The sequence below is a fragment of the Pleurodeles waltl genome, chromosome 6, assembly GCF_031143425.1.
Source record: "Pleurodeles waltl isolate 20211129_DDA chromosome 6, aPleWal1.hap1.20221129, whole genome shotgun sequence".
Lineage (NCBI taxonomy): Eukaryota > Metazoa > Chordata > Amphibia > Caudata > Salamandridae > Pleurodeles > Pleurodeles waltl.
In genome coordinates this window covers 44,602,452-44,621,170 of record NC_090445.1, presented here as the reverse complement: position 1 = coordinate 44,621,170, position 18,719 = coordinate 44,602,452, and the positions used below count along the sequence as shown (strand labels likewise).

The following is an 18,719-nucleotide window of genomic DNA, read 5'->3' as shown; positions in this document are numbered from 1 at the left end:
GTTCAGACAAGTTAGGCAACAACCCGAGGAGTCCATTGATACGTTCTACATGAGGCTCAAAGAACTGGCCAGCATATGTGATTTCCATAGTGAGAACGAGAAAATCAGAGGACAGATTATTCAAGGCTGTGCATCATCAAAGTTAAGAGAACGCATCCTGGAAGAGTCAGGATGATCCCTAGCCGACATCTTGACCATGGGAAGGACAAAAGAACTGTCAAAAGCACAGGCCTCCCATATGGAGGCAGTGCTACAGAGTCTGATCAAAGCAGAAGAAGTCACCGCAGTGATGCCCACACCCAACAGACTAAGACTTTGAAAAACAACACCAATGCAGAGAACATGTTGTCGCTGTGAAGGGCCGTCACACTGACTGGAAGACTGTCCAGCCAGAGGAAAGAAATGCGCAGACTGTGGCAAACTTGGCCACTATGTGAGAATGTGCCACGTACCAGGGACTCATGCCACTGCCTCCCTTGACACCATCAAACATCAAAGTATTAGCGTACGGCAAATCTGACCTCTCACAATGAAAAGGAAATTCCAGACTCTAATATGCCATGGCTCTTGGGAAGTTGAGGCGCAAGTGTACATTGCTGAAGAGGGCCAACGCACCCTTCTCGGATGTGGTGCAGCAGAATATAGTGACTATCACATTTGGTGTTTACCTTGAATCTCTCAGTGACATTCTAGATGCCTTCCCACAAGTGTTTGAGAGAATAGGCTGTTTAAAAAATAAATAAATCGCCCTGCATATAGACCGCTCGATACAACCAGTGGCCCGTCAGCACAGGCGGATAGCCTTCCACCTGAGGCCTTTCGTGGAACGAGAACGGGCGAAGCTTGAGTCTGCAGGCATCATTGAAAGGGTGGAAGGTCCAACACCGTGGGTATCACCAATCATTGTGGTCAAAAAGCCAAAACAACCAGGGGAAATCCGAATATGTGTGGATGTGAGGTTACCCAATGCTGCAATAAAGAGGGAGCAACACCTCACTCCTACAATAGATGATCTCATCGGGAAGTTGAGCGAAGTCAGATGGTTCTCGAAACTAGACTTACGATCTGGCTGTCACCAATTAGTTGTAGCTGAGGAATCCAGATATATCGCCACATTCTCAACCCATGTGGGCCTTCGCCGCTACAAGAGGTTGAATTTGGCATCTCCAGTGCCACGGAGGTATTTCAAAACACCATCCGCGAACTCTTAGTGGATCTTCCTGGTGTCGTCAACGTCAGTGATGACATTGTAATACATGCCAAGACTATTCAGGAACATCATTTGAGGTTGAGAAAAGTCCTTCAGCAAATACATGAATCAGGATGCACACTGCATAGGGCAGAATGTTAATTTTTAAAGAACAAACTACAATTCTTGGGCTACATATTCTCGTCTGAAGGGGTTGCTCTAGATCCCGAGAAAGTCACAGATATCAAGAACGCTCCCCCCACCAACAACGTGACAGAAGTATGCAGTTTCTTAGGCATGATAAATGACTGTGAACCATTTTATCAAGGATCTCACCTCTCTTACGCAACCCCTGAGGGACCTGACCAAGGCCACAACCGCTTGGTCATGGGGTTCGGTTCAAGCGGATGTGTTTCAAGCCACTAAAGATGCTTTCTCAGCCGACCCGACCCTGCGATACTTTCATCCAAGAAGAGGCACTACTGTTGCTGTGGATGCTGACCCGAAAGGGTTGGGAGCGGTGCTCATGCAAATGGTAGATGAGGAAGAATGAGCCCGAGTAGCCTATGCCAGCAGGTCCCACACGGAGACAGAGCAGTGGTATTCCCAAATTGAAAAAGAGGCCATTGCCATTCTTTGGGGATGCAGACATTTTCATCTATATGTCTACGGGCATCCGTTCACAGTGACTACCTCTCATCCCCCTGATTAACGGTACCGCCTCCAAGCCACCACAACGAATAGAGAAATAGATGCTCCAGCTCCAGGAATACAATTGCAAGGTAGAATATCGTCCTGGAGCAACTAATCCTGCAGGTTACTTGTCAAGGCATTCTAGGGCAGTAACATCAGCAGAGGAAGAGGAAGCTCAGGAGACTGAGGAATATGTGAAGTGTTTGGTGGAAAGATCCAGACATTTGCCCATTTCTTTAGAGACCAGCCACCAGGCGACCAAAGAGTATGAAAACCTTCAGAGGGTCCTGGCTGCACTGAGAACCAATAAGTGGCACACGATACTGAAGCAGTGGCATCACCTCACCTCAGATGCCAAGAAGGCTATGGAGAGTCTATACCACGTCCAGCAAGAACTGACCATTGGTAATGATGGATGCCTCCTTAGAGGACACAGGCTAGTGATTCCTGCCAGCCTCACTGATCGAGCTGTTCAGCTAGCCCATGCTGGTCACCAAGGCATGGTGAAGACTAAGAGTAGGTTACGAACCAAAATATGGTTTCTAATGATGGATGATAAAGTTGAGGACCTGATACGGTCATGTCACTGGTGTCAAGTGACAGGGGAGCCAAGTGCGCCGGTCCCCATTGAGACTGAAAGACGACCTTAAATTTAGCCAGTGTTGACTTTGGAAGTCTGCCGGATGGCAGACATATGGTGGTGCTGATTGATGATTCCATGATGAGTCATTGACTGCTACGGAAGTCATACCGAAGATAGAGAAAGTGTTAGCTATCCATGGTTTGATCAAGGAACTCAAAACTGACAATGGCCCTCCATTACAAGGCTGAGAGTTTGATGAATATTTGAGCTCTCTAGGAATGGTGCACCGGAAGATCGCACCATGGTGGCCCCAGGCGAATGGCGAGGTAGAGAGGTTTATGAGGAGTTTAAACAAAGTAATAAGAATTGCCTCTTCCCAGAAGGTGACGCCTGAGCTCGCTGTGTATTCATTTCTACGAGACTATCGTCAGACTCCACACTCCACCACTGGAATTGCCCCGAGTCATCTCTCCATGGACCGCGTTGTGGTCAATGCCACTCCTCATTATGAGTCATGGACGCCTGCCCCTGGAGATAAGAGTTTTGAGTATCGCAAAAGAAAGAATTCCAATGACAAAGCGAACCACCGTCGGCAAGCCTGACATTCTGACCTGCAAGTTGGAGACCCCATCCTTATCAAAGATCGATTCCTGGGTAACAAATTCCAGTTACCGTTTGAATGCTACCCGTGGGTCATTGTGAGGTGCCAATGATCCTTAGTAGTTGCTCGCTGAGGGACTGAACAGGTAACTAGTAACATTTCCTGGTTTAAAAGATTTTATCTCCCAGCACCTGTGACTGACGTGGCCAACAGAGATGATTCGACAACTGATGATGCAGAGTTGAGGTCTGAGGCAGGGCGATCTCAGGAGTCTGCACCATCGGGTGTTCTTCCTGGCTGTGACGGTGAGTCATCAAAGCAGAATAGTGGGCCTAGTACTAGAGCTTGCGTCACCTGCAAGTCGTGGTACCCGCACCCAGTACGAATTGAGAAGTAATCCTGCACTGTCCATCCGATTGAAGGACCACGTGTTGTGACTGGCATGTGGGTGTGTATAGCGTGGTCGAACGTATAGTGTTTTGTTTTGTTACATTGCCTACAAATTACTGAAGTCAGTTTGTTGTGATCATTTCAAATCTCTGCTTATAATTTTTTGGAGGGATGTAGTGTTCACTCGTGACGAATCGAGGCTGCGAACGCTACCATTGGACTCTGATGGATGAGGGGTATTAACCCAGGTGCCCCTTGGTGTCTTGGGTTATGTCTTAGCCCAAGAGTCATATGATGTGAGCCTAAGGAATAGGCCACGGCCGGCAGGCAGGCTTTTAGAGATATGGTGAGGAGCTGAGCTAATTGCTGGACTGCTGTCCAAAAAAAGTACAGCGTCCATATCATTTGTGCAGCTGGCTAGTGACACCCAAGGCATTGTGCCAACAGCAACACCACAAAGACCAATATGGAGGTTCAGATTAAAGTCTCCAAGAATGATGTGAGTAATGTTGAGTCCTAATGATTCAAGGATAGTGTAGAGGTCATTGAAAAGAGATTAAATAGTGCCTCTGGTATAAGGCCAGGACATTAATTTTGAAGGGAGCAACAATTTTGCCTTATTGGTATTTGAAGGAAGTTGTTGGGGCATTGATAGAGTTTTTTCTAAGAAGAAGGCCATCTTCACCTTTACAACATTTCAAAGCATGTGGGAAAAAATGATTTGGTCACTGTGGAGGGCTGCATGTATGATGAAGTGTGGTGTTCCCCAGTATTATTGGGCTCACACCTGGTGTATTTGGTATAATCGCCAAAAGGAAACTGATGTTTTTGGAGACAAGGAGAACTAACCGGTGTACCTCACTAGTGCCACTGAGATATGCTCATGTGGTAATGGGTGTTAGGATAGCAAGACATACCTGTAAGAGAAACTCCCATTTAATAATGGACTACTTTTTGTTACATACAATTTTTCTAGAAGGCTTATGAGTATGAATTGTTGTCATCATTATTGTCAACTCTGCAAATAGGGCTGAGAGAAGGGTGAAGATCAAATACACTAATATTTCATCACACCTTCCTAACCAGATAGTCTAAACCTTACCTAAAGTACTCTTAACTGTCAGAGTTCGATTAGATTAGCTTAAAATGTAAATCACCTGTATACCTTTATGCATTAGGCCTGTCATTGGAGCTCTGTCTTTCAGAAACCCTGTACCAACTGGTCCATCTGCCTTTCCCCACCCCAGTTACTGGTGTCTTTAGAAGCCTTTTCATATATGATGGTCTGTATTGGGTGGAGATGGTTTCTCATACTCAGCTCCTATGTTTCTATGCAGGACATTGTACAGTGCCTCTGTTGAGTCTTTAGAATGCACACAAAACATATGTCTAGGATAGCTTTTTCCTCCAGCACAGAACTTTGCAAGTTATTTTCTCTTATAGTCAGGCCTAGGCTACCTTGAACTATTTGCTACAAATGAGTGGAAAATCCTCTTTCTGGTTTGTTAAAGTGATATCTGGAAAAATACATCATAATTGTGAATAAATAATATGTTGGTCTGCATAAACTGAAAGGCCAGTGTTAGAAATAAACAGGCCTGTTTTATAGGCCCAGTCCCTCCATCGTGAGTTCCAATACATTTAATTCACAGTAGAGCAAGGTCTGTATATACCATTATTTAAACCTATAAAAAGCTACGCGAAACATGTTGGAAGTAAGTCTTGTTGCAAACAGAAGGTGATTTCCATTGACAGAAGGAGATTGAGAACTCGCTGCTATTTCAGGCTGTACACTTTTATTAGTTTTATATTTAATCTTGGGGATAGATTAGTTGGTGAATGGAGAAACCTATGTATCAATGATGTGTAAAAAAAAAAAAAAAGGGACTGGGGTTATTTCAATCACAGTAACACCAAAAAATGCTTCTATGTAATACAACTTATTGTTAAATTGTCCTTACTGCTTGTTCTTCAAATATTATATGATAACTGGTTAGTTAGGTTTATCATGTTAATCTTCCTCCATCGTCACATTAATTTTTTTTCTCTCCTCTCTTCAAGTATTCAGCATATTAAATAGTTCCCTTTCCCATTGGTTTCCTTTTGTTGCCATTCGCATAGTGGCATACATCAATGGTTTGTATTACTTTAATGCTGTAACCCGACATTGCCCTAGCTAGTTGCATATTTCAATTAACTCATGGAAAACTTGTATATTCTACTAAGCATCTCTCGGCCTGGATGACTACTGTTTATTAATATGTATACTTAGTTATAAATAATTGTTATAAACTGTACAGTCATCATCTTCTTAGGTGCACATAATCCAAAAGATGTTCACATTATGGGCTGTAGACACTTACTGAGAGTATTAGTTATTTTGAAATCACTTTAATCCACCGGTGTTTGAGAGGGCTAACTCTAAACTCATGTAGATATTTGTTAGAAATCGTCAGGTCTAACAATATTGGTTACTGAATTCTTGAACCGAAGAACAATAACAAAATCTTGCGTTCAATACATTTTAATTTCTCATATCACACATTTGCTTTTGTTTCCTTTTAATCGCTGCCTAAAAGCATTATTGCCGGGTTGGATCTAAAAGAGCGTGTAAAAGTGCTAAACAAGATGTTGACCATGGTCAAAAGCTGCTTTTCATATGTACACCTGGCTGTGACCAAAACTGTGTGCATCGAAATTGTGTCTATTATGTGCACTGATTGGTTGAGGAGTAGGCCCACTGTATTTGTGTTGTTTTTCAATACATTAATGTGCAGAAATAGTATGTATTATATGATATGGTTGTGCAACCTAGTCATGTAATACACTTTCCAACCCCTTTACCTCCAGTAGGTTTTGTCTGTCAGACCCTCAGCTCATCCCTGGGTAGCTGTGGCACTGAGCAGTAAGGCTTACACTGAGAAACTAGTGTAAAGCATTTGAACAGCACCAAAACAATGGAAGAAGAAATCTCCATGACACTCAAGAAAACCGGTGCCAATTTATAAAAATAGACTGTATTTTTACAAGAATTTAGACACTACAATGAAAAACATACTATGGAGGATTCCTGAGCTATAGATTGTACAAGAAATAATAAATCAAAGCATTTTCACTCCACTGCAAAAAAACCTTGGCAGATTCAACAAATTTGACACAAACTTTTTTTTTTCAAAGAAGACTAGTGTAATTGTCAGTGCGGTAGGGTAGGAATCCTTGGGCAACCAACTCTAGTAGGGAGATAGTCGGAGACTAACAAGGTCCTTACAAACAGTTACTTCCACAGAAAAAGCAGTCCTCATGCAGTACTAGGCACTTTATCCGCTTTGCAATGGATTCCTATGGAGTGGTCCTGATGCAAGGGATGAAGCAAGCTGAAGATGCCAAGGATGCTGTGGACGCAATTCAGTCGACGGGGGTCTTCTTGCAGGAATTCCTGGGTCCTGGCTACTGGGTCAACGTCCCATGATGTCCTCTCTGGTTTGGCTGAAGTCCAGACGCCACTGGACTACCAGTTGCCCACGTTGCATCACAGGCCAATCCTTCCTGGGTCAATAACTCTCCTTCTGAGGGTCCTAGCAACTCTCTGACAGCACTCCCAGGCTCAGCAGACTTGGGTGCAACTCTTTGCGTTGGGTCTTGGTCCTGAACAGCGGAAGTGGTATTGACTTGAAGGCTCTGGGTTTCTAACTTGCCCCAGCAGGCTTCTTCAGCTGTTGTGTCCCTGTCATGCGAGCAATAAGCCAGTCGGCTGGCCCTTGGAGTCCCTTGGCTTGACTGGGTTCTAGAGACAGGTTGTCCTTGAACAGGACAGGGCAGACACAGTACCTCTCTTCACTAGCCACCAGTGCAGCATGTACTGTCTTCGGTGCAGTCTCTCTTTCCTGGTCCCTCAGTGCAGCAAGGCAGTGCTTCTTTGGTCTTCTTCCAGGTCGGTTGAGACCTGAGATCTGTGTGTCAAGGATGTCCCTTTTATGTTCAGAAAATGTCCTTAGGATGGGATGTGGTTGATAGCCTATGGCTACCAAGTTCCCTGCCACCTGGTGAACCCTTCCTGTAGAGTGTGTCATCTGGCTATCCCAGGATGCACCATTATGCCCACTCCCAAGATGGCGATACCCATCTCTGTGTTCAGACCTCACTAGCCCATCCTTGGGGTGTGGCTACCTCAGGGCTACACACCCCTGGGGAAACTGGTTTGGCAACTGGTTTCCTTTCTCTGCCCCACGTGCCAGCCTGTCTGCCTAAACAGTAAAGCAGCCCTCCTTCCCAGTGTGACACATCTGTCCTTCAAAGGTAATTCCTCATGTGAAGCCTGCCTTTTTCGGCTAAAACCCAAGTGACTTCCTGCAGGAAGGATGTACCACCTCCCTGGCTTGCAGTCTCTCATTGTTCTCCTTCCTGGGAATTGTTGGAACGTCTCTCCACGGGACAGAAAGCTGTTCTCATGGAACAGGCTCCATATGTGCCCTGGAAGGCACATGAATTTTAAAGGCAACAAGGTGGCAGCTTTGAAAAAGCTGCACACTGAAACAAGCTACATTCATTTCGACTTGCGATACAGGTCCAACGTAATGTAACGAGTTTTCTAATACCTTGGACTGCCCACTTTGGTCGCACCGTTCAGGGGTTGGCATAGCTGAGGGTCAGTGTGGAATCCTCTACAAGCCAGTGGTCGACCAAGTCTTTCCATGGTAAAAATGATGTTTTCGCATGTTTACTGTGAAGACATGTAAAGTACATGTCCTGCTCAGCTCATATGTTGCACCCTGCCTTAGAACTCGGTAGCCCTGCCTGAGGGGTGACTTGCACAGATGCACAGGGGAAGTAGTGGCATTGTCATTGCTTTCAATGGCAAAGTCAGGCTAGCAGTGCACAAATGCTCTACCATTCTACAGCGGCAGACTGGGGGGCTTGTTTCATTTGGGGTGGGACAACCAGTCCTGCAAGTCCCGGGGTCCCCTTGTAACTTACATGCCCTGGGTACCATACACTAGGGACTTAAGGTAAGTTAGCCATTTCCAATTGGGTACAGCCGATTCAACATAAACTTTAGGGTTAGGGTACCAGGACTGAGGTCTGATTAGCAGGCCTCAGTGCACTCTTGAGTCAAAAAATCATCAGCCCCAGTAGAAAAATTGGGGGGGGGGGACCGACCTTACAAAAAGAAGCATTAACTTACAGTTTTCATGCACCTTTGTATTGTAATGCAATTGGCCATGTTTGATGCAAAATGTTTGTTGTAAATAGCTTCTTTGAGGGTGAAGCTACTGCGGCCAGGCCTTGAAAAATCTACTTGCTATTGCGAGTCAGATTTAGCACCTACTCTTCCATTCATGTGAGTGAACTCAAGCTGAAAGGAACAGGTGTTCTGTTCATTCACTAAGTGAATGAGCAATGAAGGCATCTTTAAATCCTGTTTTTATCTTGACACATTTACTGTCTGTTCAAGGACACAGGTCAAATGTCAGTGTCTTTTTACTGATTGTTTCTTACCTCATCCTGAAAAATGGTGCTTATATTTCTTTCTCTTATTACAGTTAGAGGTTTTGTCAAGTCTGACAATCATTGTGAATCAAAAGGTTGTAAGATGTCAGTTTTTTTTCCTAAAACTCAACATTTAAACAGCTTGTAAATGAATAGTACAAGTATTTCAAAATGTATCAGGAATTACGAAAGAACATTTATTTTTGTGATTCAGAAGTGTGATGCAAACAAAGATTTAAACAGGAGCAAAACAAATCCGAACACTTTACTTGATGATGTGCAAATGACAAATATTTGTAGAAACACATGTTAGTGGGAAATGTTGTGCCCATTTCAATTGAAAATCTGCTGATCATGCTTCAGGTATGTATTTATTGAACGTGATAGATTTTAAACATGATTTGAGAAACATCCCTACCCCTGCCCTTGCCCTTGCCCTGGTGCCAATGTGGTTAATGAACTAAGAGGCCAGTCAACGGTCATGTGTATCCTAAATGTGGCTAGTTTTGTATTATATATGGAGCAGACATTTAGGCCCACATTACGAGTCTGGCAGTCCTAGGACCGCCAGACTCGCAGTCTGACCAGCGCCAAAGCGGCAGTCAGACCGCCACATTATGACCGTCGAGGTTCGGCCACGGTCGGACCACCAGTTTCCCTCCACTGGAGGGACTGGTGGTTCTGGCGGTCCCAATCCGCCAGGGCAGTGCTGCATGCAGTGCCGCCCTGGGGATTACGACACCCCTCACCCTCTGCCAGCTTTTACATGGCGGTTGCACCTGGCATGGCCAGTGCAGGGGCCCCCATGGACACCCTACGCACCGCAACATTGCTGCCCCCTCGATTACGATCCAGCGTCAATGTTTTGGGCTTTTTCCCACTGGGTCAGCGGGTGGAAATTCTGTTTCCATTCCTCCCGCTGACCCAGTGGGAAACTCGTAATATGGGCTGTGGGAAGGTCCCCCCACTGGCAGTGACCTGAACACAGGAGTTTGACGGGCGTAATTAGGGCCTTAGTCTATTAAATCAAATAAAAGTGTTTTTTGTACAGCAGTCGTGCTGAACGCACATATTTGAAGGTGCTCTCATATGTGATAAAGAAGAAATTGGCGGCTCAGTGAATTAAAATATTTTGCTCAGGATCACATTATTTGAAACCAGTTTATGAGTCACGAACATTATAATTAGGTTGAGTAGATTATTAAAGTTACTAGACCTAATAAAAAATGTATTATTTTTTTCAAGGCCTGCAGAGACAGATTGTGAGGGGGCACCAACTTTATATCAGCCTACATGTACCAGATTAATGCTCTAATAGCACCAAAACCCAGAGTGTGAAAGCCAAAGTCATAAACCGTTAACACCCACAAATGATGCAGGTAGTCTGATTTTTAGACTAAAATGGAGCGATTGATGATTAGGATTAGGCCACATGTTCGTTGAAGTGTTACTGCTTGGAAGAAGATGGTGAATTTCCCACTCCACTCCAAACTGCCTAATGGTGAGTGTCATACACATGTTTCTCATCTTCTTATAGGACAAAGATGGTGATATTCCCTACTGGTCTCACTGAGGAGGAAGAGGCTCTGCAGAAGAAGTATGCCAAGCTCAAGAAAAAAGTAAGTATTTTCTTCCCACTGTTTTCCACATTACACCTGCTTAATCTCTTTTCAATATATATCTAGACCTTACTGCATACCCTTGTGTATTCTTTTCTAGTAAACATTGTTGAAGTGTTATGTACCAGTAAACATGTGTCATGGTGGGAAAGACGTTTGCATGCCTTTTATTCAAAGCACCACATTAGTGGCATTCCCTAGAGTATCACCTGGTGAATTATGTTAACCTGGGCATAATTTCTTCATTTAATCAAGCTATTAAGCCCACTTTTTCCCCCCACCTTCATCCCAGTACCACACAAGATGGCCTATAGTTTAGGTGTTTTGTGTCTTTCTCTGGAAAAATTAATTGTGGCTTATGTTTATCAAAGAGTTTCATTTGTTACTTTATTGGTGATGTTTATAATAAGTCATTTATTTTGTTTCTTAAGAAAAAGGCCCTCCTGGCTTTGAAGAAACAGAGTTCAACCAACCAGGCTAGCCAAGGAGGCGTTAAACGATGTGAGTAGCTGAACCTGGTGGGCTTGGGAGATTATTGTAGAACAGTATATTTGTAGGTGGGAATGTCTTGTGGTTTGTATAATTGATTCATTGTGCGCAAACTAAGTTCAGAACACCTCTGTGGATTAACACTTCCAGAATGCAACAGAGTAGCTCATCGCTTGGTGACATGTTTGTATAGAGTCTAGTGGCTACAATGTGGTTAGTCCGTTGGGCCAGGTCGAGGGCTTCCGAGTGATCAGTTAAGTCAACTTAATTGATGCTGTCCTTTGAGAAACGCAGTGTGGAAAGGCACGTGGTGTGAATTATTCTACAGTTCAGATGTGGTTTTTTAAGGAAACAAATGTTTAAGAACATTAGGAGTACAAACAACAATGAACCATGGACATACCCACCATTGTCCCTCCACTTCTTTCTTCATTGGCTGTCTTTATACGTATGTCTGAAGAGTATTTGCAATGATAGCCCAGCAAAACGTCTGCCAGTGGAACCATAGGCTGCACTGTGTATGAATCATCTTGAGGAATCTTGCAGATGACAACACAAATAAGGTAAACATGTGCTTACTAAGTGACTTATCTGAGCCACTGAACCATGTAATCCTCACCGCTGGCAAACTCTTTGGTGCAGCACAGTTGCCTTTATGATTTTCAGTCTCCTACACCACAGCAAAATTCTGGAAAGGGGATTTCAAGAAGACTATAAGAGTATGTGTTACAAAAATACGTCCTCTATGATCACCTGTCTGAGGAGAGCATTTCACAGGCAGAAGCTTATCAAAATCCTCATGAAAGGGGAACGGTTTACCTCCATATTATTTGCTACTCAGCAGCCTTTTTAGGTTGAGAATAGCAGCGCACAAGCGCTGCTTTTCCGACGTGTTGGTCTGTATCTGGGCTTTTAACTACGCCCACCGTATGCCCATGACTATCACTCATTCTTGGGCTTACCCTTCAAAATCTTTTATTTTGGTTGGTAAATTCTTTACGTTTGTCCCTCCTGGGTGCGGATTAGTTACCGCCTTGGACATCGCCCCTGTTACATGGCCAATTGCACTTTTGCTGATACGTTTGACTGTAAGCAACTTCTTTTTCCTTTTGTGTGCTCCTTCATGCTGATGCCGTGGCGCTTTTGAATAGGCTTGCTTAGTGAAACAGTATTAATTTTCATTTTCAATTTGTGGCAAGAAAAGTCTGGTTAGGAGTTTACAGCGCAATAGCTCTAACTCGAGTAAATATGAGACACATTGCATTGCAAATGCTTGTTTACTGTGGATCGTATGTACTGCCAGAGAGGCTAGAAAAGTTGTCTCCTTGTGTCTAGCTTTGTCTTTGAGTGAATTCATTCCTTCTTCCTTAGTCGTAGAGAATCTTAACCACAGCAGTAGAAGCCAGAGAATTTAAAATGCATGATCTGAATTCTGAGTAATCCCACAAGAGCCTGCGTGGTCGATCCCAGACTCACAGAGCAAACAGGAAAAGCATGAAAATGACACCAAACACTTTCACAACATCCACAGCTGGACATAGCTGCCTTTGTCTAAATAGAAATAAAAATAACCTTGCAATTCTATTTGGCCATGAATTGACCCCAGAACCCTAATTCATTGCGTTGTTCAAGGGTTCAGCTTTAATCTGTCATTTCTTTGCAAAATCCTTCTACAAGCCAATGATGTGGGCTTGTTTGGGCCATTGTATTTGAATCTATTCTCAATCCTTCCCTAAAAAGCATGTGAATATACTGCCAAGGACAGCGCTGAAATTCTGAGAATGGTCATTATGTACTGACAGCGTTAAAATTATTCCATCTTGCAGTTTGAGTTGAGCATCACATTTAGTATGGTCTTTGTCCTGTTCAGAACTATGAACAAAGATTCTGAAAACTTCCAGGTTCTTCCACTTATCTCCATAGTGATCAGAAAACCTGCATTCATCTTCCTCTCACATAACTCAACAAGAGAGAAAATCATAGAGGCAGATCATTGAAGGTCCAGGGCCAAAACTTTTAAAAGAACATGTGCCCACAAAACATTGTTGTCATTATTTCAGAATACCCCTGTAAACAGAGTTTGACTCACCTTGTTTTATTACAAGGCAGCAACAGAGGAATGTTACAGAATGGGCAAGCCCTCAGATCCTTCAGTTTTCACTCTGTGGCTCAAGCACACTTGCTGAAATGGCTGTAGTAAAGTGAGACACTGTTCAAAACTCCCATATCAATAAATAACTGTGGTATGAGGGCCTTTCCATCATCCTGCATTGGTCTCTTGTGCTCACTCTCCTAGAGTTTGCTTGCTGTGTTTCTGGTAGTACTCTGGGGTGGTATGTCAGGTGTGGGTCAGCCTGCTTTTATTTGACCTTGCATGTGTTTATCCTGAGCTGTGTATTCCTGCCAGTACATGTGAATATATTTGAGTAATTCATCTGCAGATCATCCAGAGATAGGGTCATGGATACAGGAAGAGGGATTTTCAGTTTGTTTTGCAGGCAGGTGTTGGTTTGGCGGTTGATAGTCGTGGTGGTCTTTCTTTCACTTCCTGGAGAATACCCCAGTCCTTTTCTGATGGTGTAACCTGTTTTGATTCTTTGTCTGTTTAGCACTGTCTGACCAGCCAGTGGTTGACACTGCAATGGCAACAGAACAAGCAAAGATGCTGGTGAAAAGTGGAGCCATCAGTGCCATCAAAGCAGAGAACAAGAACTCTGGTTTCAAACGGTCTCGGACCCTGGAGGGGAAGCTTAAGGTGAGGCTGGACTAGGCTAGAAACAAACGCACACTTCAAACTAGGAGTTTCATTGTAAGTGTCTCTGGATCGGGATGTCTTTTGGGATATCTTGTGTAGCCATAACCCCTAATGTAAGTCAAGAAGTTGTATATCCAGTCCAGTTGTGTGTGTTTGTATTGATTATTTTTGGCCCTCCAATGACCCCAGGCCAGTGCACCTTAACATTGGCGTACATGCTGTTGGTTCCAAGCCTTTTACCTGATCGAACATGGCATCACCTCCATGCATTCATAAACCATTTCCATGAACACAACATTTTCAAATCATAGTCAATTATCAGTTGTATGAATTTATTCTTTTTTCATCCTGTGGTAGGATCCTGAGAAAGGGCCTGTGCCAACGTTCCAACCCTTCCAGCGCAGCATGTCCACTGAGGAGGAAGCATCCGAGGTATGTAGCCATGCCCGTTTCCTGTAGCTTTCACCAGTCATCTGGACGTCCTCTTTAGATGCATCATTCATCCTGCATGAGGAAGATTTAGGAGTAGCCACCTTTTCCAAGTATAATCATGCCTCTGTTTCAGATTTGGGACCCACAGAAGCAACCCACAATGCCAAAAAAAGGCTTGCGTTCTTTTCAGTAAATAAAATGTTTAGAAACTTTATTTAACTGTTGGGAATGTTTGTGAAAGTTGAAAACTAGATGTGGTTTACCAACCTAATCTCAATCAAAGGAGTCCTCCAATTGAAAGGTGAGACTGGAACCTCAGGCTTTGTCATCGCCCTTTCTCCTGGTTAAATGAGACCTTTTCATTATGTGATTACTGCAGGGTAAATGTGGTTTCCTGTCACGGGTAAGGTTGCTACCTATCAATTCATTACCCACATATGTTGCTTCTATGTTAATAGGGTCCTGGGATTTAATTAAAAAGACATTGGGTCTGATTTAGATATTGATGGATGGGTTACTCCGTCACAGTCGTGACTGATATTTCGTCCGACGAAATCTAAATCCCATTTTTTCCTATGAAAATGATGACCATGCCAGGAGAAAAAATTCTGAAAGAAAGTTAAAGAAAATAATATACCTACAACAGCCAAAGGCTTCCGAGGAGGAGGGTGGGTGCATGTGAAACTTTAGCACTATATGCCATGAACAGATGCTTACAGGGTAAGTAACGATTTCCATTCGTGGTATGCGTAGCTGTAGATACATATGCTCTGCATAGATTGTAAAGCAGCTCCCCTTCCCCCATCCCAAAGCGGTGGCTAGCCAGAGGATGTTGAAGAGGATTGAAAAAGTGTGCGCGCAGTACACCCTGGCCCACTTGAGCCTGCTGTCATACTAAAACATCCACACAGAACGTGTTTCGTGTCGGCCAGGTAGCTACAATACAGATATCCGCTAATGGGATGATACCCAGAAAGGCCATGGAGGCTGCTTTTTTAAATGTAGAATGCAGCCTTGGTGGAGCAGTGGCGCAGGGAGCTGCCCTTAGGCTTTGGATTAGCAGGCTTGAATGTAGTTAACTAGTCGGTGAACTACCCTGCTGTTGAAATGGCACTGCCCTTGTGTCATTTTGAGTAGTCAACAAATAAAGTTCCATTTTACGAAATGATTTTGTCCTAGCAATGTAGTACATGTGGCCCTCTTTAAATCTAGTGATGGAAGGGCTCTCTCTGCTATTGAGACAGGATGTGAGAAGAACACTGGGATTTCAATTGTTTGGTTGAGGTGTAAAGGAGGAATCACCTTGAGTAGAAACTTTGGGTTCGTTCTAAGGACTACCCTGTAGCGTGAAACTTGAAAAAGGGCTCTTCCAGCATGCTAACTTGTATTTCGCTCACGTGCCAGAGGGAAGTGATCACAACTAGAAATGCTACTTTCCAACACAAAAATGAGGGAGGGCAAAAATGAAGGGTCTCAAAAGTGGGCATAGTGAGGACTACATTGAGGTTCCAGGACAGGACTGGGGGTACCCTGGGAGTGATAACCCTCTTAAGACCTTCCATAAATGCTTTAATGGCAGGGCAGTGAAGAGTGTTCCGTGTTCTGTAAGCATGCTGCCACTGCAGTCAAATGTAAACAAATGGAAGTGTAATCCAGGCCTGAGCGTTGTAAGTGAAACATGTAACAGAAAATGTCCTACACTGTTAGTAATAGTGGATCAATTTGTCTGAGTAGGCAGTAGTGGATGAACCTCTTCCACTTTGTTGCTTTGCAAACTTGAGTAGTGGGACGGTGGCCTCTTTGAGGATGGACATACATTGAGGATGAAAATCATCTTAACCAAACTCCAGGACCTCAGGAGCTAGATCGCCAAGTTGAGCTGCCTGTGATTGGGATGATTGAGTGTTCCCTGGTGGTGAGTCAGAAGGTCCGGCCTGTTGGTGTAGAGGATCTAATGAGGGACTACAGACAACTCAAGGAGGGATCTGAACTACAGCTGCCTGGCCCTCATGGAAGCAACTAGGGACAGTGAAGGGAGTTTTCCTGAAGCTTCTGAATCACATATGGAAGGCGTTAAAGAAGCAAATCTGTTCCAAGGTGCGTCGAGCAAGCCAACGATCATGACTGTTCTGGGTGGTCTTTTTGAAGTGAAAGGCAAGCAGAGCAGGAAGCCCTGTTATGCTCCTGTGACGGGCAGAGGTTGCAAACTGCATGTTGATCTGCCCACGAGTACTTGGAGGGTCACTGTGGACAGTAGTGAAAGGGCGTTTTTTCCACTAAGATGCTCGCATTCTCGAGCGCGACCCAACCGAAGAGTCCTGAGGGGGCATTGGTGGACCCCAAGATGCGGGTCCAATGGAGGGACCAAGGCAGAGACAATGAAAACTGGATTGCCAGAAGGATAGTCGGAGGTTACCGGGAACAGAGGACTGGAGAGGCCCCGACAAAGAACACCACTCTGCATCCCCTCAGAGCCCTGGAAAAGCATATCCGACCCCAATGGCAGAATGAAACAATCCATTTATGGGTTCGGTGGTCATGCGCATTACCAGTCATAGGATTAACTTGTGACTGCATAAAAAAACAAGCATTTGCAATGCACTAGGGTCTCGCATTTGTCCGAGTTACAGCTATTACCAGTTGTAAACTCCCAACCGGATTTTTCTTGCCACGTTGAAAGAAGAAAACAGCGCAAAAGTGCAATTATGTACGTAACCGGCAAAAGTGCAATTAATTGTGTAACGGGGTCGATATTATGCAAAGCGCTCGACTTCTGCCAACGAGATCGCGCTGCAAAAATAGAGGGAAAAGTAGTCCTCAAACCTGACGGGGAAACAGCGAGCCTCGCATGTTTTCTGTGCTTGGTCGCTGCGCTCGAGGAGGGCTAACCAGCGGGAAAATCATGATGTGTGCGTGCCTTCGACTAATGAAAGCAAGCAGATTCTAACAGGTAAGCCCACGAACCAATGACGTAGACGGGGCTCCGAGCCCTTTTCGAATTCCTAAAGCGTCTTGCTAGCGATACGCATGCACAAGCGCATGCAGCTCCGGTTCGACCCTAAAAAGTTGTACTCGTTCTAACCTAGCACTAGATGGCATTAGAATGCAGAGCATGTGCATCTACAGCGACACTTGCCAGTAACATATTAATAAGATTGGATGCCTGAGGTGCATATTTACTGTATCAGACTTAGATTACAGGTAAGTTACGTGTTCTTCCCAGTTACATCATTGCATCTTCCTCAGATTCAGATCCTGTTAAAAACATCAGCCCCACAAAGGAGATCCATGGTTCGATAAAGAATTAGCCTTTTACAGCATATTCCTGCTGGGTGACTATTTTTTGAAATAAATAGCCTTTGAAGTGTAGTTAAATTTTTGCATTTGCTTCATGCGACTCATGTTTTTCTTCCAATCACCTTTCCGCAGTCTTCAAGACGCTTACAGAGGAAGTCTCTCTATGAAAGGTAAGTGAAGGCATGGTGGTGAAGTTATGTTCAGGGACTACACACACATGGTTGTTTATTTTGCTAGCTATCAGAATACTGGTTACAGTAGCACAAATTCCACCCGGGTATGCTCTTCTAGCATGCCTGCCCCTCTGGAGTAGCAATAAAAGAGTGGTTGTCTTTGATCTAATCCTCTTGAACTTATTGTTTTCAGAATGGAAATTGCATAAAAAATAGTCAGTCGTGATGTATGTTTGTACATGTGGTAATATACCTGCCCACTAGGATCTCTGCTACATTGCACATAGTTCAAAGTGAGCAGTCGCCAGGTATCCAGGGTCTTCAAACACCACATCTTGGTCACCATGAGAATCTCTACCACCCATCCAAAGCAGTTGAATCACCCATTCTTCTCTGGGTGGCATGGAGATGGGAATTTGAGCTTAACCTGACACAATCCCACAGGTAATCTATAGTTTCAAGACTAGTAGTTGAGGGTTACCAGAAACTTTCTTTATACTTTCTCCCACGTTGTGATGTTCTAACCCTGCTTGACCTCTAGCTTCTCGCTCTGTCTCTCATTGCCACTCACTCTGTCTTTATACAGCTTTGTCAGTTCTAGTGACCAGATCCGCGAGGCAGAGAAAGAGACGGAAGAAGGCCGGGATGCAGTAAAAGACCCAGAGAGAGACAGCTCCCGGCATTCTGACCGAGACTCGTTTGACCGTAGCTGTGAGAGAGAGCGAGATCGGGACCGAGACCGTGAAAGAGACCGTGAAAGAGACCGTGGGGACCGTGCCGACAGAGGTGACAGAGAACGGGACAGAAGTGAGAGGGACAGAGAGCGGGACAGAGGGGACCGGGATCGAGATTTCCGAAGTAAGTATTGCATAAGAAAAGTCATTCCTGCCATAAAAGGTGTTCACTGTTAAAGGTCTCTTTCCCCAGCAAGTCTAGATTGTGGTATCTTCTATTACAAGTATAATCATCTGATTACTGCAGCTAACCTGTAATCTATCACTCCCCGTGGCA

At 44.2% G+C, this 18,719-nt stretch overlaps 1 protein-coding gene across 2 annotated transcripts in view; it reads left to right on the top strand.

Moving 5' to 3' along the window:
• The window catches only part of NELFE (negative elongation factor complex member E), a 47,174-nt gene that overhangs the window by 14,697 nt on the left and 13,758 nt on the right, over window positions 1-18,719 (top strand). Inside the window, exons 2-7 of one of the 2 annotated variants that reach the window (XM_069237206.1) lie at window positions 10,481-10,562; window positions 10,994-11,063; window positions 13,661-13,806; window positions 14,164-14,238; window positions 17,668-17,705; window positions 18,295-18,566. In XM_069237206.1, coding sequence (XP_069093307.1) covers window positions 10,488-10,562; window positions 10,994-11,063; window positions 13,661-13,806; window positions 14,164-14,238; window positions 17,668-17,705; window positions 18,295-18,566 — 676 coding nt within the window. In that variant the 5' untranslated portion in view covers window positions 10,481-10,487. Of the gene's footprint in view, window positions 1-10,480; window positions 10,563-10,993; window positions 11,064-13,660; window positions 13,807-14,163; window positions 14,239-17,667; window positions 17,706-18,294; window positions 18,567-18,719 lie in introns of those variants that run through there. The other variant, XM_069237207.1, reaches the window with a different exon arrangement.